We start from the raw sequence: 26677 nt of genomic DNA on the forward strand, positions 1-26677 counted from the left end.
TTGTGAATGTACCTGAGTCAAACTTTCGTTTAAAAGTATATTTAGGACGGAAGCGACACTTTTAAGATTTACCGTATTCTCGTTTTCGGTCAAATGGCCTTTTGAATCTTTGAGATAGGGGCACTACTATGATAGCATCAAAATCACTATTTTTAAAACACTAAGAAGGCTCGACACAACATGAAACTTTGCTCGAAGTATCGCCAGGGGCTCTACACCTTAACGAAAACATTGAGAACATTGTTTGTGTACACAGAGTTTACTTAACAGAAAGGTTTTAACAACTCACTGTAGCTGTTGGTTTTTCTGGTCGCCGTCTATCTAGCCAGTCAAAAAGAGTTGATTTCATGTTGTGTTTTAAAAATAGTGATTTTGATGCTATCATAGTAGTGCCCCTAGCACTCCCATTCAAAAGGCCATTTGACCGAAAAGGAGAATAACGGGCAATCTTAAAAGTGGCGTTTCCGTCCCAGTTATACTTTTAAATTAAAGTATATTCACAAAAAGACCAGGTTGCATTTTGTTGAACGTTACGCTTTAAGTTATAACATTTCAGAAAATAGTGACAAATATCCATCTCAATTCCCTAGAGGAAAGTGACATATTTAAATCAACAAGCCCTTCAAACTAAATGACATAAGTATGACATCTTTTTTTATTCCATGCAATCTTTGTCCTTGTCAAAACCTGCTCCATACATTACCCACAATGCAACCTGCCCATTGGCCTATCAGAGATTAAGATGTGTTATGCTAGTAGCAGCTGTTGTAGCCTCGAGCAGCTAGCCTCAAGCAAAGATGACGAGCGGGCTACAGAGTTCTGGTAAACTTACTTCTTTCTAACTCCGCACCCTCAGATTTTTACATTTTTTAAACTTGTAGTCAACTGACGCTGACTCAAGTGACATCACTTGAGGCGATATATCAAATTTCCAGCCTGCTACGAATAAGGAGCCAAAAAAGGCTTTATACAACATTTTACACATACTACCTACGACCGGTTAACAGACTGTGATGTGTACAGAGTTGGCCTTTAACCCTTTAAGGTACTTGGTCATGTGATAACATACTTTACTTTAGCTTCTTATCACAGATATTCAGTACAGCATTAAATACAATGTCACAACAGATTGAAAAACGACTTAAAAATGACTTAAATCATTAACCAGTCATTAAAATAGTCAATTGACTTATTAATTAATCAGCATATCCTTTCAGCACTAGAGTGACCGTTCATTTTAAGTTAAGTAATTGTAAAAAAAAAAACTATGACTAAACAACATAGCTTTTAATCCCGAATAAGACAAACATCACAGAGTTGGCTGACATCAAGGAGAGGTTGAAGAGAGCCTTCACTATTCAGCATCAAGAGCAAAGGCTTAATGAAGATGTAACATGAGATCAGATTAAGCTCATTCAAGTCTTTATTTTGCCAGTAGATTGGCAGCTAAAAGTGAATGGCAGCGTGAGTCACGCACACATTTTATCTGCCTTTCAGGTTTCCCATTGAATTGAAAGTGCTCAGATTCAAATGGAGTTTTGACACATAAATAATACATGGACAAACTGAATGTGTGTGTTTTGTCTAAAAATATATTCAGTTTAGCAGACAGATTCAGATAAGCCTCCGGTGCGGCATTTATAGCTGGGCATGGTCTTGAGCAGCATTGCTCTTTAAAACAAATGTATAAATCTTTACACCCTGCCGGTTTTACAGCTGACACGTAATTAAATCCCTTTCCATTCATTTCATAAAACGCATTATTTTTTATTCATCTTTAAATGAAGTTCATCTTAAGAAATTCATGCAAAGTAAATAGGCACTTTTGACCAAAACAACTTCTGTTATCTGTCTTCAATTTATCTATCTTTTTTAACCTTCCCTCCTCCATCCATCTCTCTCTTCTTCTTCTTCTTCTTCTTCTTCTTCTTCTTCTTCTTCTTCTCGTCTTCCCTCTCTAACTCAGCCTGCAGCTAAACCCTGGAGAAACAGGAAATCGACTCCCTCAGGTCCCTGTCAGCACTACATCACAGAGACTCTGCAGTGACACCCCTTCACAGTACAGCCTGACACCCTGTCAGTCACACACACACACACACACAAACACACAAAAATGCACGACTCATGCATGTACTTATGTACTGTATGTATAGTGCATGGTACACACTGTTACACAAAAACTTAACACCACAGGCAGTATCATAAAACCACTTTACATACGACCACATAGATAGACAGACAAAGGCAAACACACACTCTTGCATACACAGAAACTGAGGTGTATCCGTCCCCAAACACGAATGACACTGACTATGTACGGCAAGCTGAGAGGACGTGTACAGCGGCTGTCACAGCTACTGTTACGATCAGCTGCCATTCCTGCTCACTACACCCAATCTACAACAGTCAATATTTACAGCCCACCAGAGGAGAGGCTCCCCGCCGCCAAAACCAACCATTTTACTGCACCTGCTGCCTGGCTAATTAGACACATTTGTCTTTCATTTAGCCAAGCTTCAAGTGTGGGAAAGGCATCAAAGGCAAGCAAGCAGCATCCTTCATGTTCACTCTGGGCCTGTGCCAAAAAAGAATACAAGTGTTTGGTTTTGTTCTTTTGTTTTTATGCCATTTCTTCATATCTGAAGATGTGAAGAAAAGTTGTTACATTGACATTGTCAGTCTGGTGTTTGCCTGTTTTAATGCTACAATTAAGCTTTTAAATTATCCTTTCCATGATGTCCCGGTTTGTTCATTGTTTGTGTTGTGGCAAATGGACAGCATAGCTTGTGAAAGTTCTGTTGTGAAAGCTGTCTTCTTTTCAAATCTTGGATACCAGAGTCCACCACTTTCCTATACCTACATTAACATTAAAATTAATTATATAACTCTGACGAAAACAAAAGGTGTCAAGATGTTCACTGATGATTAACCTTTGACAAGATTGTTAAAGCTCCATTGATAGATTTTTTTTTTTTGGCCACTTAAGGCATATTAACTCCCCAACAAGCAGACAAACATAGTTGGTAAGGCTAACATGGTAGCATACAATGGCCTATTTACACATCCAGCACAGAGCAACATTGGCATTAATCATATAAAATCCAATATTTCACTTTACTTTTAAATCTGTTTTGGTCTCAACCAATTCCTGAGGGAAAGATTACAACAATTCATTGCTATAATGAAAATATTGGTAACTGTGGCATTAACTCTGCAAATTGATTTAGAAGTAAACTGAAATCGACACATGCCATGGAAGCAAGGAAATTATTAAAAACAAACAACAAACTGATGGAAAATGGTCAGTAGTATTAAAGAGTGAACATGGTTTGTCTTCAATGGAGTCTAGCATGCTGAATCACTGGTTTAATCTCTTTTCAGTTACATAATAAATGTCCAGACTCAGGATGAAGGAATTTTTTGTCAGTTGACGGTCCAGTTAGCCATCCAGGTGGTTCGAGCTCCTGCTTTTCACATGTCGAAGTTTGCTTAAGGAAGACTCTAAACCGCAAATTGGTTCCACTGTGGCAGGGAAAAAGGAAGTCAAAACCATCTGCCTAATGAATGTCATGTACTGATGCCAGTTCTGATCTGGACTCCTAATCCTAACGCTGCTACTATTTCATGCCCTATTGCACAGAAACTTACACTTACATGCCAAGTTTAAACTGATGAGGAATGTTGTGTGACACATAATTTGCCTTTATTTGCAACCGCACAACATTACTGTTATAGAGCCACTTTGCCATTTCTTATAATGTGAAGAACAAGCTGAGTTTGATCTTGCTGATGCAAATTGTCTGCTTGAGTGAACATTGTTGTTGTTGTTGCTGCGAAACCTCCAGTTCAATCTCTTTCTCATCTCTTGTCCCTGTGTCTAAACTCTGATTATCTGTTGTCGATGCTGCTCTCACATTTCAGCCTCAGTGAGTCTTGTACCACTTCACACTACGCAAACCAGATAAAATCAGACATGTTTGAAAACATCTTGTCCCCCCGCAGCGCCACACTCTGCAGTCCTGCACCTGTTCACACTACAAGATAATCTGCCCAGGTCGCTGGGATGGCCAAATCAGATTTAGAATTACTGTTAAAATCATCTGGTGTGACCTTGGTTCCAAGCACAATGGGTGGTGTGTGTGTGTGTGTGTGTGTGTGTGTGTGTGTGTGTGTGTGTGTGTATGTGTGTGTGTGTGTGTGTGTGTGGGGGGGGAGATTGCGGGGGCTGCAGTCTCTTTCTCCAATGTTTCCATCTCTTTTCTCTCTGTTATCTCTTATCATCCAACACTATACCCCCAAAGCCCAAATGTTTTTACTTTTTTCATTTCAAATTCAGATTTTTCTAATTGTGGTGAGAGCTGTGGGCACTGGCAGTATATATGCTTGAGGGGGAAGCTTTCTTTGAGGACTAATTTCAAAAATTGACATCTTTGAATTCATCTTATGGGCAAGGCAAAACAGAATTTAAATGAAATTCCTCATTATTCATGTCCAATGTGTCCGTAATAGAGCAATTAGCACAGGCTACTTAATTGCTGCAAGCCATTAAAGCTGTGAAATTACATGCTCAGATAGTGGGATCAGACTGGGAACATGCTTTAGCTTAATTGCTCGTTATTGAGGACATTATCTGCAGTGTCTCAGGGTTATCAATCAATTAAGATGCTTAGGTGAGGAAGAATCATATTTAATATCGACTTTAGAGAACATTTTTGCTTTTTTTATGTTAATTTCCCTTATTTCTCCTCTAATAATATTTTTATTCTAATTGCGTGCCCGACTGTAAAATGTGCTGAACTTCACAGCGGGAGATTTGTGCTTGCAAAGGGATGTGAACATACTAATGAATACACAAATCTCACACACTCCTGCAGCTCTAAAACCACACTGATGGGGGTGATAATAATGGAGAGCTGTTGCTAGTAAAATAAAATAAAGAGAAGACAAGTGTAGTCGTAAAATGGACAGCCAAAAACGAATGGTGCTTACGTGTTCCCATTGATGTCACTTGAGGAACATTTACTTGTTGTTTCTTCAGCTAAACTATAGGAGTTTTCATCACCCTACATAAAATATTTGGTATTTCCACTGGAGGACATAGAATACACTCACGAGGAAAAATTAAAGTGAGAGGAGGTGTGGTAAAAACACGCTACCAAGCGAAATTACTGCAGCTCCACTGACAGCAGCCAGCAGACAATCAGTCTGTGCAGCTACAGTAAACTGACAGCATCCCATCCTTCGATCAGTGCTCCTAGTCGATATCACAGTCGGCCCCAGAAATATTTATTAAAGTGGGGAAAAGAGCTGTTTTTTGTTGTTTTTGTTTGCTACTGCACAGTGGGAAAGAGAGAGAGAGAAGGCTGCTGAAAGAAATTGGCACTCTCACAAACCTGGATGGATTCAGCACAGTTAATTAAGATAAAACGATTCAATTCTAGAGAGATCGAGACAGCGATTCAGTGTGCGCGGCACGTGGAGGCCATTCTGATTAGCAGCCAGCCAGCGCATTCCTCGACATTTTGATGCGAGACAATCTTTTGCATTTTCAATTACACACTCCAACAGCCCTCTAACTACCAAAACCAAGCTCATTTGCATGATTGAAATATAATTATGGTGTGCCAAAAAAACACAGTTCTGTTTTGGTTCCTGTTACAATCTCCGCCCCCCCCCTTTTTTTTTCCTGTTTTCTTGCTGAAATCAATCTCCAGTGACGGGCCTATAAGCAAATGCATTAAGATACAAGTTGGACTGTGAGGAAAACAATGATTGCATTAGGGTTGAGTATATAGCATACAGGATCTGTTACTCACTGACTTATTGTTTACAGATAGAGCTGAAATGTCTTCTAATACAGACTCCTTTTCTAAATCTATCTTGAAAATGTACTTTTTGTTTGCACAAACAGAACTTTGCCAAAGTTTTGTAAGAGCTTTATTAAAATGTTACTTCTTGGCAGTCATAGAAGCCTTCCAAATCAAAGTGGTGCAACACAAAAGTATGAAATATTCCAAAAAATACATTTAAGGAACACAGACGGCATTTTATTCTAGATATTTTTGGGGAGTCACACTCAGCTTGGGGCCCTGAGTCACAATGCACACATGACAGCTGGTGGAAGAGTCTGTGTGTGTGTGCGTGTGTGTGTGTGTGTGTGTGTGTGTGTGTGTGTGTGTGTGTGTGTGTGTGTGTGTGTGTGTGTGTGTGTGAGTGAGGAAGACAGAGGGAGAAAAAGTAAGCAAGAGGAGCTTCTGACATGTAACTATTCTGCATGCCCCTCTCGTCTTCTCCTCCTGCTTAGTCAGGAGATTTATTAATAGAACAAATGGAGGCAGACCAGATGGCTGTTATGACACTGTTATATCTTCTCACGGGTCACAGAGCCGCTCCTGGGCATAAGTCTGTTGTCTGTTAGCAGCATGCCGGTCATTTCCCTGCAACACACACTCCTGTAAAGGTGAAGTTTTCTCACCTAAACCACAGATAGTATTTCCGCATCCTGTCAGTTATCAGCAGCTGGGACCACCGCGTCCACGATCACTCAGCAAGTGATGCTCCATTTTGTGTATTCGAACATGCAGGGTCAGCTTTTGTTTTTGTTGTCTTACACTATAGGTTAGGATGTAAATGTTTATACTGAATAAGCAACCAAATGCTGCTCATTTACTCCCCAGCTGGTGATAAAAGTGATTAGTAGCAGGCAGCGGAATCAGCGGCTATCATACAGTTTACTACATGAATAGTCGCATGTGAAATAAATAGGCACAGCTACATCCTCCCACACACTCTGGAGGGGAGTGGACACAAAAGACGTTTGTTCCATTGTTAAATTGTATTTTTTTCATGATGCACAGTTCTGTTTGCTGCTGTTTGGTTTTTGTCTGACAAGCCAAAAACAAGGATGATCTCTGGCTACTCACCTTCATATTTTGACCATGCACCAATACCGGTGTGTAACTCACACCACCTGTCAGAAAAGCATCACTTTAAAGTTGTCTAATGGCATAGAAAAAAAACGTTCATTTATTCTCCTGGTTCCTTTCTAAACTGTCCATAACATGCTGTTAATCCCGAACAGTGTTAAACTGGATCACCCGGAAAATACAGTAAATGCAAAATGGTGCACATTAGGCTGCTTAAAGGGCTAAGTACAGACCACAAACTCACCCAAATGAGCTACAACACACTCCAGTGCTCAGCAGGGGATGAGTAACCTTTTGGCTTGTGGCTGGGCCAGCAGGTTCTCCGGCCTTAAAGTGCTCATATTATGGTCATTTTCAGGTTCATAATTTAGAGGTTGTACCAGAATAGGTTTACATGGTTTAATCTTCAAAAAACACTATATTTTTGTTGTACTGCACATTGCTGCAGCTCCTCTTTTCATCCTGTGTTGTGAGCTCTCTGTTTTAGTTACAGAGTGAGGCATCTCACTTCTGTTCCATCTTTGTTGGGAGTCGCACATGCGCAGTACCTAGGTAAGGACAACTAGCCATTAAGAAGCAGAGTATGAGGGCGTGCCATGCTAGCAGCTAGGTGAGCATTATAACGTGTGTTACAAAGTGACGCACGTTTGTCACGGAAGTAAAGGCTGGACTACAATAGAGCTGTTTGGAGCGGTTTGTGAACAGTGTTTTCTGTTGGAGATGGTAAGTGACTTTGGGGTGGACTTTGGGCTTTTTCACTTTGTACAACTAAAACATGCACAAAAAAGATATATAACACAATAAAGGAAAGGGAAAAAGCCAAAAACCATAATATGAGCACTTTAGTCAAGTTATATCTTGACTCAAGTAACCCTCAGGAAGCTTGTTTCTCACCTACATGTTCTGTATAAGAAGCAGCGAGTTCTAAGCCCATTCTTAAACACCACCTTCATCCTAAAACACTGTATAAAGCAACTATTACAGCAGTTGAGGTTATAGTAGTAGTGATGTGCTGACTCATAGTTTGATTGTGTTGCCATCTGTGCAAAGTCAACAAAGCGACACAAAGTGCTCTATCAAGTAGTGGTGGACAATCCCTTCATTAACACGAGAACATCCTCCATATTGTGACTGGATGCCCTCTGGCGATCCATATTAACCTGCTAACTCAGCAACAGTGCACTGTGAAGCCCCATCACTCTACCCACTAGTCTGTAACATTATCTAGATAAAGGCAGGTAAATCCTTAAAATACTGAAGTAATAAATTTGTTATTTCTTCAGAAAATTTGTGCATTTCTCTTCATAGACTTGCTATATGAACTTTTAGATATATTCTTTGTGGCTTTTTGCTCTTGGTGATGTACTATAGTTGTGGTCCGTGAAGACAGGGCAGAGATCCAGAGGATTCCAGCAAAGTCTTCTTGCCAGATTTGAAATGGATTACTATTTTACTTGAACTCTGGCCAGGACCATAGCCTTTTTCTCAGGAATTAACAGTTTTTATTCCAAGGACAGTCCCTCCAGGATTACGCGGCCTTTTTTTTAGATTGTTGCGGGCCAAAATGCCTGATTTTGCGGGAGCTTTTGTAAAAAATTGCGATAAAAGTTGCGATGTCTTTTGTATGTTTGTTGAAATGAAGTTGCAGGAGACAGTGAAAGTTGCAAAAAAAAGTTAAAAATAAAAAGGAAACTTGTTTTGGGGAGAATAAAACTACTGTGGGCTGAGATTTCCTATAATCTTACCAAAAAGGCTCAGGATGCTGCAAATGTTGGTAGAATATGAAAATGGCTGGTGGATTTAAGACAAAAAATAATAATTTATTGAATGAATCAAATTTGAACATATGTGTCAGTGGCTTGTTGATCTTTACATTGTTAGTTAATTTCCTATCCTGGCCCGGGCTGGGAAACACATTCATACAGTTTGATGAAGTACTTATTGGACTTTAACTTATCATTGCACTTAAAATAACGAGCGTAGCTGTCCTCAATCGTGTCGTCTCATCTCCGTTTTTTCCAGCATCCACCATGTGTGTTGTTGGTGTGTGTGTCTGTGTGTGTGTGTGTGTGTGTGTGTGTGTGTGTGTGTGTGTGTGTGTTTGTGTGTGTGTGTGCAAGCATCAGTCGCAGGGGGAACGGAACAGCAGCTCCATCCACTGCAGAGAGCCGACAGCGACTTTTAAATCGTTACAGTCTACATTGATGTTAAAATGTATACAGGTTGGCAGGACGGTCTGAAATGTCTTTCGCTGTACGTTTTGTTGGTAAATGTGAGATGTTCGAGTCACACACGTCTCGTCTTCATATCAGAAACAAGGAAATGATCAACCCGTTCTCACTCCCGCTTGGTCATTTGCTCTCAGAGTGCACGTGGGACTGCTGGTATTGGTTGAAGTCGCGGGAAACTTCAGGCTATTGGTCAAATTTGCGGAAAAGTTGCAGTGATTGGTCAAAATTGCGAGTCGCACCAAATTTGCGGTGATTGGTTGAATTTGCGTGAATTGACGCGATCGCGACATCGCGAAATCCTGGAGGGACTGCAAGGATACCAAAAATGCCTCTAAGGGAGAAACAAAACAATACCATGGAAAGCACAGTGCGTTCTGAGTTGGCACTGGAATTAAATAATGACAATATAGCTTAATCTTCCTATTATCACGTTGAAATGATTCATTGTATTCCATTTTTGTCTCAAATTCTGTGTCCTCAACATACTTTTTTCTGTCTTTTTAGACCATTTCAGATTTTCCAAGTAAGACGTCGTCATCAAACATTACAGCCGCAATAACAATATATAACATTTCCATACAATCTGTGTTTGAGACAACGAAAGGTAGATTGAGGTGTGTGTGTGTGTGTGTGTGTGTGTGTGTGTGTGTGTGTGTGTGTGTGTGTGTGTGTGTGCGTGTGTGTGTGTGTGTGTGTGTGTGTGTATCCTCAGTGGAAGGATGGGAGGCTAAATAAAGACTAGATGCAATGCAGAATGTGGACTGGCTCTTCCCTGCTTTACAAGTTGAAACAACACATCCTAGGCCATGTCACATTCGACAGAGCAGCTGTGTGAGGGGTCCTGTAACCCAGAAGCCTCATCACACAGTACTCCTGGAGACAGTGTGGCTACTTTGTGCAAGCACTGTGAGACTAAAATGACTTGAGGGCTCACTAAGAACTAGGTGTTTGAATGCAGTTGGCTGTACAGCTGGTTTCTAGCTCTCTTTTGCTGTAGAGAAGCCACACACGATACTGGCATGTTCATTGTTATTTTCTTATTGGCCTTGAGAAGCATGTGGCCTTGCAGGATCCTCTTTTAATCAGGTGTTTTTTTCATCTTACATATGATCCAATTATAGCTAATCATTTTACTTTGCCCTTGTTAGCTAGGAAGCAACCCTGCATAATTATTACAGGCTGAAGGGCGTGGTTCAGGAAAAAAACACTCTAAACATGACAATGAGAACAATGATGTAATGATGGTCATTGTGTGGTGAGATTTATCTTTGAGTAAGCAAGTTTCATTTGGTCCACGATCTGCTACTAGGCTACACAAAACCTAACCAGACTCACTCATGCATATCTTAAAATGCAAAACAGAAGCCAATAACGAGATCTGATCGTCTCATTTGTTTGCATTAATTACACTAATATCTCAAAATGAATGTGCCAATTCTTCACTGCTGTGAAATTGCTAAATGAAGCAGTTTCAAAGTTTGCGGTTTTATTTAAAGTTTTAAATGTATGATCGCTGACATCGATGGACACGCGAGCAGTTTCTTTATCCATTAGGCCATCTTGTTGTCTCAAAGGGGGGCAGAAAAACAAAGTTCAATTTAAATGTTTTGCCTGTGATTGGAAGAAAACACTGACACAAGAGTAGTTAACATACCAAATCATGATATTAGAGCAATTTATGCAGAAACCCTGTTTTCCATGCAAGTAGGCTGTCTTGACGCATATTATTGTGACTGGCCTTTATGTATATATGTGTTTGTGTGCATAAACAGGGGCCAGGTCACTGAATGCTTGAATAACTATATTTCAATCAGGAGAGACTCCGTTGCAGATATGCAAACCTTTATTAATAAGATATAACCAAGTAAGTACAAACATAATTATTTGGAGGTTAGACTCCATTGCAAAGGGGTATCTATACAAATCTAATGTTTAGGAAAACCAAACACATCCCCCAATAGAATCTAGACACTGGTGGTGGTGAGAAAAATCCGAAGACGCAAAAACGAGCCGTCAGCCGGGAGAAGACTGAGAACCGTAGAAAATGCCTGGAGGTAAAAGGGGAGGAGGCGGGTTGCACTCTCGTCTGAAAATACAACTGACAGAAGCAGGAGAGAGAACAGATTTAAAACATGGTAGTATGCTGTGATTGGTTAGAACATAAGTGCCCGATTCTAATTGGTATACAGAACCGTCTCCCTGACAGAATTTACGCTGAGCTACATAAGACTGAAGACATTTGTTCATATGAGTGTATTTTGTATGCAGATGTCCTAATGTTTGTGTGTTTGTTCGCACATGTTGCACATACTAAACCAGCGAAACAAATTTTCAAACGCATCCAAACTCACATTAATCATTTGTGTTGAGCGAGCTTTCCATGATGGACTTATTTCCCATTCAATAGCGAGCAGAACCTTCCGGGGGCATTTTAATGTTCCACCTCCTCAACATTTCTCAACATTCTTTTTCATTACAATGCCGCAAAACCACAAACACGACCTGCACCAATAAAATGTTCCATTAATTTCATCACGGCTCAGAATAGATTCCCTGCGATCCTTGTGCTGAGGCAGGGATTCGGCACAATGCAATGATGCACTGTAGCTGGCCTAAATTAACATACAAAAGAAATAAAGACTAAGATTTCTTATTTCACCCGGGCCCCTCATCAGACACTCATGCACACACACATAGCTGCATCAAAGCAAGAAATCAATTTATTTTCTGTTCTCCCTTATTCAGTCACTGCATGCAGTCCCCAAGTTTATGAAGACACACATTATAATTAGTCTACAAAGACTCACTGAATATTCAGTGGTCCAGATGCAGTCTCATTTTACCACAATGTGGAATGAAAATAGATGAGTACATAACACAAGTTTGGGACTGATTTTTGATTAGCTGAGCCAAACGTTGTGCAGCACAAAAATAGATGAGTAAACAAAATGAAAATAGATTTATTTTTCCTTCCTGCACTGCTTTGAAGGATGATCCATCTAACTGTATTACATCACTAATATAATGAGCTTGTTTGAAGATAATGCTATATTTACTCGGATAATAGTTTTGGCCACAATAAACCCTTTTCTCAGTACAGTGAAATGAGTCTTCTTAGGCCTTTTCTTCTCTAACTACATTATCAGCCCATCATTTCTCTTTTGTGTGTGTTATTTTGTACTGAAATGGAGAAAGAAGCAACCTTTATGTTGGCTTGGAGAAGATTTCTCCCTGGCAGTGCTGAGCGTCCGCAGCATCCAACCACACAAAGCACGACAAGCACTCGTGTGCCCCCCCCCCCTTCTCTGGGGCCGCTTGTCAGTGTGATGCAGCCAACAGACCGTGTGCCCTTCACTTTGTCCCAGCTCCCAGTTATGGGAAGGTGCACTGGGATTATATACTGTACAGAATGCTCTGCGCAGTGCAGGAGCTTATACTTATACTACACCACAAGTCTGATTCCCATTGAGAAGCCTGTAATACCACACCTGCAGAGCCAGATAAGCCCTCAATCCTGCCTTTTATTGTACTGCTTTTATTCTCCTGTGTAATATCACATCAGCAAAAAAAATAAAATCATTATGAAAGACAACGTGCGAGCAAATGGAAATACAGCGACAATTTATGATGTTAATATCCATACAGATACCTTTTCCCTGCATGTATTGCATGCTGTATGCACAGCAGTGTTTGGCAGCGGATTATTCATCCCTAAATGTTGAACAGAGAATCTTAATCGGCAAACCGCCACGCTAACGTCATAATCAACAGGCTGATCATTCGTCTGACAGCTGGAAAGATAAAGTGTTCTTTTCCTATCAAATTGCAGTCGGGGGTGGTGTGATGGTGCAGAGGTAATTTGACAGCAGGAAAAAACGGGGGTTTGTGATTGATGGCTACCTCTCTATTTTTTTCCCCCTCACGATTAGATCCACTGCCTCTTGAAACAAGCTAACCTAAAACAGTCAGTCATCCTGCAGATGTATCCATAAACAGCCCAGCTCAAACCCCGAAGCAAAACAACAACAACAACTTAAACAAATACAAATTGTGGTGAAATCGTTCTATGGGAAAGTAGAGGTTTCTGGTTAATGTTGAAAATGAACAATTACAGAGTTATTAAATCAAAGCCTGATGGCAGACAGGATGAGTGAAAGTGTCCCATCCCCAAATTTGGTGTCCTGACACTTTTACAGCCGATACGGTCCAAAATACTGACTGTCTACCAGAGGCCTTTGATCTGCTTTCTGACCCAATTAATTAACATGCTCGGCCCATTACAAAACCATGAGAGTGTTTAATATAGCAAAGTGAACCATGAATTTGAAAGCAGCATGGCGCCGTTTCCTAGCTTTGATGAGCACAGACGACTTTGTAAGCGTGCAGCGCTGCGGCGGTGGAAAAGCCGGCCAGGAAATGTCAGGTCATCAGAATCCCGTGATTGCAGTGTTGGCGTTGAGAAGGTTCAGGGGGGACGGAGCACAAAAAACATCTCTAAATGTAAATCCACTCTAATGAGCTCACCATGGCATAATTTAATCAAATCTACATATGAAAGAAACTCTGCCCTGTATGACATTGGGTAGTAATTAGCTTTACAGATTGGAGGTATATCCTGGCTTGTGAGGAAATCCAAAACTTAGAATGGCAAGATATATATTTGCAGTGCGTTCTCTCAGATGCATTATAGGCAAATTGAACAAAGAAAAGATGTTTTGAAGATGAGTGTACAAATAAATCTACTACAGACAAGTGTTTGATGCAAGAGCTTCAAGGTACCAGGCTACAGTTGAACAGCAGGTTTCCTCAGTATGATTAGAGGTGTTCTGTCATTTTCTCAATATAGATTTTGGCTTAAAAGGATTTGCAAATGTTTGCTTTCTCACTGTACTCCAGGATATTGTATTTGCAATGCACACATTAATATATACAGTGCTTTTAAAAATAAAAAAATACTTTTATTTAAGAGCTTTAATAAATCAATAAATGCTGACTACGAGTCTACCACCACACTAGTGGCTCTGTAAGGCTTTGAGCGTTACTATTAATTCCACTACATTTTATGGCAAGACCCTCCCTGCATAGCAGCCCGATTGGTTGAGGTTAGACATTGATCTCGAGTGGTTATGGTCTGATAGCCCATTGGTTGATTCCTGTACCTTGCACAAGCATGGACACCTGGCCAGTCCTAGCGCTTGAATGCTAGGCAGAGTGGTCCTTGCCAAGAAACCAAGTAGGATTCACAATAACGCTTAAGGGGGTCAGTAAAGTCATTACTGTACATTATCTGGGAACCATGAATGTCTGTACAAAGTTTTGTGATAATCCATTTTGTGTACATATTTTGACCTGCTGGTGATGCAAGGGGAAAGGTCACTGGATCACCAGCGTCAGTACGTTTTGTCCTTTAGGGGCCATAAATGTCTAACCAAGATTTCATGGCAATCTGACCGACAGACCAACTGACGGACAGACAGATTTTACATGCTCCTATAGCCTGAAAACAATTCACATGCCAAACATTTGATGATCAAATTTTTACATTTTCGATTTTGCTGCTTTTTTTGTTTTAATTTATTGTAAATTGAAAGCTTTTAAGAGTATTGATCTGTTGGTTGGACTAAACGAGCAATTTGAAGCATCACCTTGGGCTCTGGGAGCTTGTGATGAGCATTTTCTGACATCTTAAAGGCAAAATTAATCGATGAATTAAAAAAATAATTTATGAAAATAATCACTGCAGCCCTATTTGATGTGCCTTTAACAATCCTGCCACTTTTAACAACCTCTGTAGTGTGCCCTATGCTGTGTGTATCTGACACTGAGTCAGAGATTTCTGTCTTCTCTAACAGACTGTTGTTTAAATAAAAGCACATCTGCTGTTGCAGATAACTGTGTAAGACAGACAGTCACTGCATGGATAAAAGCTATCTGATCCTACACCCTGCATGCGAGATGTAGAACAAAGATTGCAATGCAATACAAGGACAAACATGTTGCATACTGTACTGTTGGTTCTTGTTTACTGCACTTCAATATATTGCTGGATTTCTCAACATTTTCTGGCTCCTAAGACTACATTAGTTTTGGTCTAAAAAAATCTCATGACCTGAGCATTCTGTCAATGGCAAGTTGTCAAGTGAATTGGCGCTCAGCATATTTGTGTATTCTCTTCTATAAAACATGGGGGAAGCTCCACAGAGGTTATATAAAGATGATGATATATCCCCAGCCTATTTTTATATGAAATTATTTAAAGCAAAAAATCCACAACAGTCAATGAATCTCCAGCGAACCATAAAGCGATCCCACATGGGGACCAAACCAAAGAATGAGACAAAAATGAATGTGCTGATAGAAATCACACCTCAGGCTGGGAGTGTCAAGACATGAGTTGACCACGTCAGTCCAGTTGTCTGCCTCATCAGTTAACTTTAAATAAAAATGGCATGTGTCCCTCAACGCCTACTGTATCCTCACTGTATTCATGGAGAGCACACACACGCACACAAACACACGCGCACACACACACACACACACACACACACACACACACACACACACACACACACTTGCACAGAGAGGCCCAATTACCTGCTGGAAAATGCTGGCACTCAAGAGGCCCCAGAATGGTACCAAGAGCCCACAAAAGGCTCACTCACTCAGCTTCATGCCCACAGCGAAACAAAAGGGATTTCATGTCTGTTTAAATCCTTCGGCTTTGGATAGTTTTCGGCTCCCCCCTATATGGACCTTTTAAGAACTGATTTATCCTCTATTACTGATGCACTGGGCCCAGATCTGGCCCTGGGCATGCCCAGAACAGCACACTATATTGTTTATATAGGAAACAGGCACAGGATGACTAAATAAGAGACATCGTAAAATCACTGTTATTGCCTTGGGTACAGGCACATGCTAAACGCAGATTAAAACACTCAAAATACACATTATGGCCTATAAGTGATCAGATATTAAGGGTAATCTGATCAAACAGTTTGCCAAAGCCTTTAAATCTACTGTGTCGACAAATGTTGGAGCAGTGTCCAGATGAATAAAAAAAGGGAGATTTTGTTCTATTTACATATAACCCAGTAGCCCTTCACTGGATGCACATAAGGTAAGGGAATTGGAAAATCAGAGCTCAGCACGGCAAGTTCGGCCCTCTTCACTGTGTCTGTTGGTGGAGTCAGAGCAACCAGGCCGAGCAGGCAGTGGATTGACCATTTCTCTTCTAGATTGATTCTGGTGAGAATGTATGTTGGTTGGTCCAGTTACCCCGTGGTAATTAAATTCTAAGGAGAAGCAAAGACCACGGGTGGCGGGAGAGTAAAAGTAATGAATGCACAGAGACAGAGCAGTGGATGCAATAGAGAAAGCGGAAATGTGGATAAAAGATCTTTCAATGGATTACAGAAATAAAGCATGACATACGGGTCGGCAGATTCAGCTAGAAAACGGCAAGTGAACTGTGGGGTAATGAAATGGGGCATCAAGCATAGCTGAGACGATCATAACGATGATGAGTGACAGAGTATGAAACTCTAGTTCACTGGAAGCACAAGCACAGGCCGACGTTTATAGGTCATTTCAACTGACAGATTTTAAGAGTTACAAGGCGATGGATACATTTCTGTGTTGCATTTGTAGCATTTTACATGTGATATTATGTTTATTGACAAATTACTTGAACTCAGTAAATCCATGTAATACACAACAAACACAAGATACACCAGCAGTGGTTAAACAGAGCATCATGGCTTTTAATATTCAAGTATTCAAAGTTATTATTCCGTTTGAAGAAAAACTGCAGGCAATTGCCGTTAATCTTTCTCTCCAATTTGCCAATGATGTTTTTTTTTTGTTTTTTTGTATATTTAGCTTTGCTCTTTGATGGAAGAAACTGTAACATATGAGAAAAAACTGTCAATTTAGAGGGAAGGAGAAAGGTGGAGATGAAAGGGGGAGAAGAAAGATGATGAAGATGTTAAGGTGAGGGGGAGGATGATAGGAAGGGAGAGAGGGAAGAAGCAGGGGAAAGATGAGTAGGATGAGAGAGGGAAACGAGAGGATTATAATAAAGGAAGACCATATGTGAGGATCCACATTTCTGATTATTGTGAATCTGATCACAGATTGGTTCATTTTGGCAGGCTACGACCAAACCGAGAAGCTGACACTTTCTACGTCAATACACGCACATACACAAATCCTGTTGAACTGTTCAACAGGATTGCTCAAAAACAGGTTTTTCTCATTCTGTGGTAACATCTGTTCCTCTGCTGCACAGATTACAATTTTCTGACCTGATAAGGCCTACCAACTGGCCCTATAACTAGAAATTGATCAATAACAGTTTGTTAAGGCTGCTCGCAATTTTGAGCTCAACTATGGCCTGTAGCTCACAGATGGATCAATATCTGGGTCTAATTCTCCTGCCCAGTGTATTACTCAAACAGGTAAACCATACATACAGCCACTGAAAATCAATCCACATAAGAAACTGTGCCTGACCCTATAGCTTGTTCCTAAAGTTAGCCTATATATAGTTAAAATGTCTTGAAGCAACTGTGTACTGTGCATTGTCGGCACATTAACATATAGAATACAAACCGTCACTGCTTTAGTTGGCATTACCAACAGAAGTTACATGCACAACTGCACATTTCTGATAATCTGAAGCAAATATAACACAATTATTACGTTTGAAAGGTGCCGAGGCTATTCTAATCTATTTATCACTACGGTTGAAGTGTGCCTCACTTGGCTTACTGCATGAAAAAATTAACACTTATACAGATATAGGTTTGGAAGAAGTTCTATTGCTAATACATTTTTATTGGCTGGAGCTCTCAGTAATGTTTACCTCTCTTGAGGCAGTGTTGCTGAAAATTGGTAAGGGAATTGAGTCTTGGTTTGGGAACCACATTCCTAAAGGTGTGGAATAGTTTCCCATCAGGTTTCAATTCGGAAATGTCTATCAAGTTTGAAATTAAAATTCACCTGTGTGTGTGTGTGTGTGTGTGTGTGTGTGTGTGTGTGTGTGTGTGTGTGTGTGTGTGTGTGTGTGTGTGTGTGTGTGTGTGTGTGTAGGTTTTTCCTTTTGATGTTGTTGTGCTATATGCTGAACTCTTTGAGTGGTTATTTTCTCATTTCTTAACATCTGATCGGATGGTAAATCAATCAATGAGGAACAGCTCTTTACCGGAATCAGACACTCAGATGAACCAAGCAATAATGAGACAGCTAGATAGAGCGAGACTGACAAACAGACTGAGAAAAGTTGCAAACTGTGGCCGTGAAGACCTACAGAAATAGATTTCACGAAAGTGTCGCCCATCGGGAACGCTTTAACTGTTATCAATCATGTTTGGAAAAAAAACAAAAACACTAGGGCAATAGCTTCCTGCTCTGACCTGGGCAGATAACGCCAATGCCAGAAAGCTCTCCCATCCCCACTGTCATCATCTCTACCTCAGTACCTGTGGCATTCATACACAAAAGTGACACAAAATGACAAAACTCTCTTCAGAAATACATGAAAAGAAAAAATGTAATTGGCTTTCACTAACAACTTATTGCAAAACTTCCGCACCACTCTTCCGTAGAGTGATGAGGTGCGAGGCCATCTCAGCAGGGGGTTGAAGCCCAAGCGACAGACTTGTAAGAAAAAAGAGCACGTACTGTACCTCTACTGTCTTGTGGGACCAAAGCTGGTGAAGCGAGATGAATAAGTGATCTCTCGCTGTCAATCTTTCACACAGGAAATGACAAAAAAATGCTGTTAACACTCTTGCTTTGATTGTGTAGGTCCATTTTCATTTCCCTCTGATTTGCTGGGAGTGTGCTGAGTGTTCTGTTAGTTATGCTAATTGTCTCCAGACCCCCCGCAGAGTGCGATCCTTTCCCAGTTGGATGGCTGTGAAGTTGTTTGCCCAAGCAGATGAGTCTGTGTGTGCCTCTGTGTGTGTTTACAGTGCGCAGCTACAATGTGTCACAAAAGCTTTAGTGATGCTGCGCACGTGCGTTTGTGTGTGATTATGTGTGTCGGGGTGCATCAGCACGGATCTTTATGCGCCAGCCATGGTTTGGCACGCTGTATTCCCAATTCTCCGAACACACTGAGTGAAGAAGGAAAGGGCGATGTTTCATCTTAATGCTGTCATATATCGATTATTCTTCTTTTCATCCTTTCCGCCTTTGATCCTATTAGTAAAGTAAAACCTGAGGGAAAAGAAAGACACTTTTCGCATTCTTCCCTCCCAGTGGATTACATCCTATGGATTTCTGGGAAAGCAAATGACCATGTCCTATGACTGAAGGAATAGTTAGAGAGTAAAATCCTCTCATTTGTCATGCTGTCTAAAGCACAAGTCTTTCTGAATTCTCAGGTTTAACTCAATGTACGCCTCTGTATTTTGCATTTGAGTTGAGCAGCCCCACACCTGCCTGGCCTTTTTCAGTCATCATCAATAATTACCACAATATTAGTTATTAGAAAACACAACTAAGGGAGCGACCTCACTGGACACACTTGGAGAAAACAAAGTGTACCAGTATGCCTGTAATTTGAATTCCCTGCACAGAGAGAAGTGCCAGACTGTCCTTGTACAGTACAATCACTCTGCAACATCAAAGTCATTTCCTGTCAATCACTTAACATGCACAGCTAATGACATCAGCTAATGCCATTAGCTAAATAAGGGGGAAAAACCCTCAGCATCCATTTCAGTTACTCTCCAAGCCTGACACTGTTTATGCCATTCTCTGCTGATGAAACAGCCATTTTTTGTCTTTACCTCAGACATAATGCAACAAAGACCCACTTCTGTTTGTATTAAATTTGATTGGATGGAAAAAGCCTTGGATGTATGAGGTGTGTTCCTGCTTGTATTTGAACTTTGGATGCTCAGAGCGTTTCTCCAAAAAACACAAGGTCTGCCAGGTGGATGAAAAGGGGGTATCAGCAGGGGGCAAGATTTGCCTCAAATGCACAAAATCAATTAAAAAATGTTCTGTGCCAAAAAGGCCGCTTGTGTCAGCACCACTAAGAAGAGCAGCTTCTCTGGGTTATCCAGGCATAGTCTCGCTTTGCCAGACCCTCCTCCAAAGCGCGCTGAAGGAGGGTCTGGCTACTCCACATAGGATTTGGGGATGGGAGGAAAACGTGCTCTGGTTTAATGGCATTTCCTTAAACCAATCAGAATTGTCATGGGCGGCTGCTAAGCTCCGCACAGAGCCGCTGCAAAATAGTCATGTGAGAGAAAACTCAGATTGGACAGTCTAGCTAGAAAATGGTATTCATAATCTGTCATCATAATAGCTACTGATTTTCTTTTACATATTAGGATTTTCTGTCCTCTTGGTAAATTTTTTTATCGTCTTCCTCAATAAAATCAACTATTTCCCAAATTGTAGTTCAGTGGCTGGTTTGACGTACCAAAAGACTGTGTCATGTGAAATGTATCGCTTGCAGTGAAAAACCAATCATTCATATCTGCAGTACCACTCGGTTCCCACAAAGCTTTTTAGCCTCTTTTACCTTATTGTTTTGGTTTTTAAATTGTATTCAATTAACTTTACTGCAGACCCAGTACATGGTAGCTTTTTAAAGCATACACAAGTTTTTGGGTTTGTACTACACATTTTACTTAACACTGTTCTTTACCTGACCTTTCACTTTATGACTTGTGTCTGTGTGTTATGACCCATATAATATGACATATGGTGCAGAGTTTCCCTCTTCTGCTCACTGGAGCCTTGTGTAAAATACAGTGACATAGGGGGGAAGCCAGTCTTCATCTATCACTTTATAATACCGCATTAACTCAGTGATAGTACATTTCTGCACTGGATTTGACAAAATTGTTATTACATTTTTGTTTGTCGAGAGGGCTTTTGCTGTACAGACAAAATGTGTGTTCTTTTCAGTGTAATAAACTTTGACTTTGCCTCTGGAAAGTCAAACGCTTTGTTCTGCTGTTGGAAAGACCCATGATGTTTAAGAGGCCGACTCAATTTTAGCTTCCCGGTTGAGGCCTCCAGTGACAAGTATCCTAGTGCTTGTTTTATGGTAATGAACATTACAGCTCATAGAAATTCCTTTTGGACCATTTAAGGAAAAAACAAGAGTGAAAAACAAAGAGAGGGGGGACACATTTTTCATAAGAGTTTTCTACAAAATCAGCTTATTATCAGCCTATTGCTACCCAGAAGCACCCAGTCTTGCCAACCTCCCAGAGTGAAACCAGGAAATGCTCAAAGCCAACAAGTAATATCCCAGGAGACTTTGCTCTCCTGGTGGAAGACGCCAGTTTGGATTTCACAGCATTTGTGTTTGCAGAGTTACTCCGGGCTCTTCCTCTCTCCTAACATTGGCATGAGATAATCTGTTTAAAGTCTCAAGTTTTCTGCCTGTTTCGTCAGTAGACTGTTAAACACTTGCTGTGGAAACTGTCCACAGAATGACCTCAGTTGTGTGAAATCCACTGCAGCCTTTTAGAAGTGTACAGATGTAGCAGTACTAGTAAATCCCCCCTAAATGTTGGTAATCTGTTCTTTTGAAAAACCGATTTGACCCGTTCCCTGTTTGAAGCATGAGTTCAGTATCAGCTGATTGATGGTGATTTAAAAAAATGATGGAAACGTTTTAAGGAAATCATTCAAACTGAAGCACGTGGAAACAAAAGCTTTTTCAAGTTGGTGCAAGCCTTTCAGAAGCATTACCTTCAAGTGAAAGAATATTCATTAAAATAACAAACGGTGCAGCTGGAACGGTTAACAGGGACAATTCCTTTATTTGATTGGTTGGTGCCAGGGACAAACCAGGACTAAAAACATCCCTGAACTTTGACGAACCAACCACACTCAACAACCTCCAACAGCACAATCATGATAGCCGATAATAAAGCTGAATTGACTAAAAGGCCTGATGGAAGATATTGTGGAAATAGCATCAAAGCATACTGTGCTACAGTATGCAGGGCTGATCACATGAAACTTGCTAATGGGGCTCATTAACTCTTTATTCATTAATCACCCAGCAGATATTAACTGTCCACTGTGTATATTACATGTGTATGGCATTCAGGCTTCACCCTACAAGTCCTACAAACCATACAACAATATATCATTTTTTCATTCCCTCTAATAGGAACCATAGGAGTATTTCATAAATTAGCACCCCTAGCAGTGGCAGAAAATAGGACCCACAGGAGCGTTGTGTAACGGTCGCAGTTTGGTTACATTTAGGCAAAAACTATTTAGTAAAGTTTAAAAAAAAAAAAACTTGGTTTGGGTTAAAATTTTCTGTATTAACTTCCGGTTATGCACATAACGCAGTATGTGACGTAGTTCACAGTGGCGGTTTTAGACAATTTCAAATGGAGGGGCCACATGCGATTTTAGGGGTGGCAAATATATTAAGCACCTAGGCATAGGCACTTTACATAATCACATAATTTTGTATAACTGCAATTAAAGCATCATTTTTTAAATGAGATTGAAAATGTATGAAAATGTTTGACACAGTTAGGGGGGCCACAGGGGGGGTCGAGGCTTAATATTACGGGGGCACTGACCAACCTTGAACCACCACTGGTAGTTCAGTTTGTTTCGTAAAGTTAACAAAAAACTTTCTCTATTTTTAAAACAGGACACGAGCCCCGGTCTCTTGGGTGAAAGACCTGTGTTTGTTTGACCCATCTACCACCCTCCTTACACGTAATTTGTTGCTCTTATACTTAGTCACCTTACTGCCTATTTTGCTCCCCTATAATAAAGGTAGGCCACTAGAGGGCTCTGCCATTGTAAAGGTAAATATGAGTCGTAATTGCTGCTTGAACAAACGACTTATGGGAGCGTTTTTCTGGGCAGGTTTCACCTGACGAAAGGAATACAAACCTGAAGCCAAATGACAAATGATTCAATTTGCTGTTCACATTAGCAAAACACTGCATTCTTTGTGATCTCTGTTTTTCTTCATATTTTATGTTAAAATATTCAAGAAGAAACTGGAGCAACACTGTACTGTTATTATACATTAAAAACCAAGCCCAGTATCGTAGTTCATATTAGACCTCAGGATTTGCCAACATTCAGTTCTGATGCAGGAAGTAATGTGCCCTTTATGTACAGAGGCAGGAAGTGAGGGTTTGGAGGTTGGAGTGCTAGATTAGCGTGTAGTGTGTTTGACTTTCACTCAGGTGACCAGAGTTTACCTCCCTTCACAGACATGCAGTAAATGTTTTTTTATTCATCCCCTAACCACGATCTTTCCCTGACCTTAACCACATCATACTTGCCAAGCACAGATACTTTTGAAAGCAGCATGTGTTTAGCAAAAATGCTAAACACAGTAGAGATCTGAAATTACCAGTTATCAAATGCCTTTGGCTACTGTGATTTTGGTTAGGTGTGTGTGTGTGTGTGTGTGTGTGTGTGTGTGTGTGTGTGTGTGTGTGTGTGCGCACGCACGCATGAGAGAAAGAGAGAGAGAGAGAGAGAGAGAGAGAGAGAGAGAGAGAGAGAGAAACCATGAGAGATATTATTAAATTAAGACTAAATGTGTTTTTTGGTTTTGTACTTTCCATCACAATCCACTCTGACCGGGGCCCACACACATAGAAAAGAGCAGACAAGCTCCAAGTGGGAATCCTCCCACTCTTGTTAAGCACAGTGCCATTTATCCCAGGCCTTCAAATACTTTTGTGAACAGGTGATGAAAACTATAGACAATTATAGATATAGAGAGAGGGATATATCTTTTTTTATACTTCACTTACGTAGCTAAGGCCGTTATAATAATTAAATAACAATTTTGGGTTGCCACATTCTTACCAAATATAAGCAAAAAATCCCTTTGGTTGGTGCATTATTATTAACGTAATAAAGTTGTTAATAACGAAGTCTGCAACTTTTATAAGTTTGCCTCACTGTGAAGTGGTAACTAGGCAATTTTTCAGCCATGAAACTTTTCTATCTGACTAAGAGATGACAATCCTTCAATCTGTCATGTTTAAAAAACTGCATTACATCCTAAAGCATGCCAGGCTATATGGAAAGTTTCCAAATGATGGCCAGTTTGCCAGTATGTGTGTAGGTATACTCTGCAGTGTGTGCCTGTCAGTGTGTCTCAAAGAGACAACCTGAAACCTCTCGGTGAAAGCAATCAGATGGCTGGAGAGTTATAATATCCTCTGAGAGTCTGCACACCAGGGGGTTGACTGACAGGATGGAATCCGTTTTTTTTCCCCTACTTCCACTTTCACCTGCAAAGATTAAGTGGCTAACAAGAACCAACGAGATATGGATCAGTCTTTGGCCAACCTGTATATTTGCGAAGTGGCTTTAACCTGGTGAAAAGAGCCACTCAACAGATTTTTTTCCTCCCCCAATACATAAGTATATTCTGATAAACTAATTTTCCACACCACCTATACATGGTTATAATAGAATTTACTTGATTGCCGAAATTCACTAGAAATAATTTCTACCAACAGGTTGGTTAAGACAAATTCAGCATTTAACCAGAATCACCCAGAATTGCATCTTTAAATATTATAATATAACTGTGTTGCTTGCACAACCCTGCTCTGGTAAATCTGAGCAGTGTTTACAGCGGAGAGTTTGGGTAATCATTTTAATATGAACCACTGTTTTCACTTCCACATTAGCAGAAGTGGGTTATAACGAGTTCATTCACTCCATTTCATGTACTAATGGTTAGACATTTTGGTAAATGCATGTGTTAGATGAGAATACTGACAACCCCCAAGTCTGTCCGTCAGATATGAAGCTACAGACAGGAGAGCCTACCGTATTAGCTCAAAGACTGGAAACAGGAGCAAACTGCTAGCATGTCTCCATCCAAAGGTTAAAAAAACGTGCCCACCAGCACATTTAGAGCTCACTAATTAAGATGTTGTATCTTCTTGGTTTCATCCATACAAAAACAGAAGTGTAAAAACATTCGCTCTTTATGGGGGGGTTGTGAGCAGGATTATATTTCTTGGCCTTGTTCAGTGAATTCCTTGTGTGTTGTGTCGTCACCATGAGGTTGATTATTATAAAGTAACTGTACTTTTACTTAAGCACAGTTTTTGGCTTCTCTACCCACTTCTGCAAATAAGTGCCTCAGATAATACGGCTGAACTGGCTGTTTGTTTTCAGTCTGTCAAATGATCTGGCTGCTCTGGTTGCTAATGGACCCAAGTTTAGCGAGGCTGCCCAGATCACAGCAGTGACATTTTTAAATGAAATGTGACCATAACCAAATAGAAGGATGGGAAAAACTACACAAATAACATAAGAAATGTCCCATAAATACACACAGTACACTAAGTATGTCTCCATCATCTAACAATGACAAAGATATCTGTCTTCAGTTAGTCATAGCCAAGTGAGAAAGGCTACTTTTCATCGCCTTTGATTGGCAGGAAAACAGCAAGGATGAAAACACATGATTTTTCCTACATATGCATTTTTTTTGTAATCACAGGTCTGCACAAGCCCACACATCTTGCAAAAACACATAACACCCGCACATTCACACTCTCACAGGCAAATATATACACCCCAAAACGTAACCACATGCAGGTGCACATGCTAAAAAACACACACAGATAGATATTTTCCACACACACACGTTTTTTTTCCAAGTGCACAACTGCTCAAACTTAGTGAAAAGGTGCACTTCTCTTTTTCTGGGTTGTGTCTGCAGCCTGTTGTTATTCCTGGTGCTCTGCAGTGCCATGCTCATATACTGCATCCCATTTAAGTGCTGCTACACAACACCCAAACCCACACACTCCCTAGGCAACTGTCATAGTTCATTCATGTTAATATTAAAGTCATTTTGTATTCTGCCACAGCAGCTTACAGCTAATTATATGTCTCATAAATCATATGTGTCCTCTTGACTGAATGATAATAATAAGCATTTGATAAAAAGAAGTTCCACACTGAATAAAATCACTCTAAGGTTGATGTATTTATAGTGTCTCCTATTATGTGACCATAACCTTTCATCTGCATAATTCTTGTTCGGGCGTATGGACACAAGTGTTCATTGGCATTAGCTGAGGTTTCTCTGGGGTCTTACCTGTGCACAGGAAAAGCGCGGTGAGTCCCACGTAGCGGAGCGGCCCCACGTCTCGCCGTGGACTCATGTTTATTCGGGGAGGGGCTGCTGGATAACTCCCTCAGCTGAAAGCTGCACAAGTTTGCACGCAATTTATCCTCTGTGAGCAGTTCTCCATTTCAAACAAAACAGCTGTATTCCGTGCGACATCACCTGCCATCACAGACATGAACGCACGGTCAGTAGGCTACCATGCCCTAAAAACACACTTATGGTGGGCTAGAAGAGAAGTCCACATCTGTCGATTTTTTTTTTTTTTTAACTCCCAAAATGTATAGGCTATAACACATGGACTCATACATTCATCAACTTATCATATGCCTCTTTCTGACTGATCTCATTCTTCACTGTATATGTTGATTTAATTGTTAATTTCTGAG

General features: G+C 40.4%; 1 protein-coding gene across 1 annotated transcript in view; it reads right to left on the minus strand.

The window, feature by feature from the left end:
• LOC144531703 (transmembrane protein 132C-like) overlaps window positions 1-26325 on the minus strand; it is a 166136-nt gene extending 139811 nt beyond the window's left edge. The window contains exons 1-2 of the mRNA XM_078271961.1: window positions 26259-26325; window positions 18574-18639 (exon numbers count right to left, since the gene is read on the minus strand). Of these exons, the coding sequence (XP_078128087.1) occupies window positions 18574-18639; window positions 26259-26325 (133 nt within the window). The remainder of the gene's footprint in view (window positions 1-18573; window positions 18640-26258) is intronic.
• Between the last annotated feature and the right edge of the window lie 352 nt (window positions 26326-26677).

The sequence above is a fragment of the Sander vitreus genome, chromosome 16 (assembly GCF_031162955.1).
Source record: "Sander vitreus isolate 19-12246 chromosome 16, sanVit1, whole genome shotgun sequence".
In the NCBI taxonomy this organism is placed as follows: Eukaryota; Metazoa; Chordata; class Actinopteri; order Perciformes; family Percidae; genus Sander; species Sander vitreus.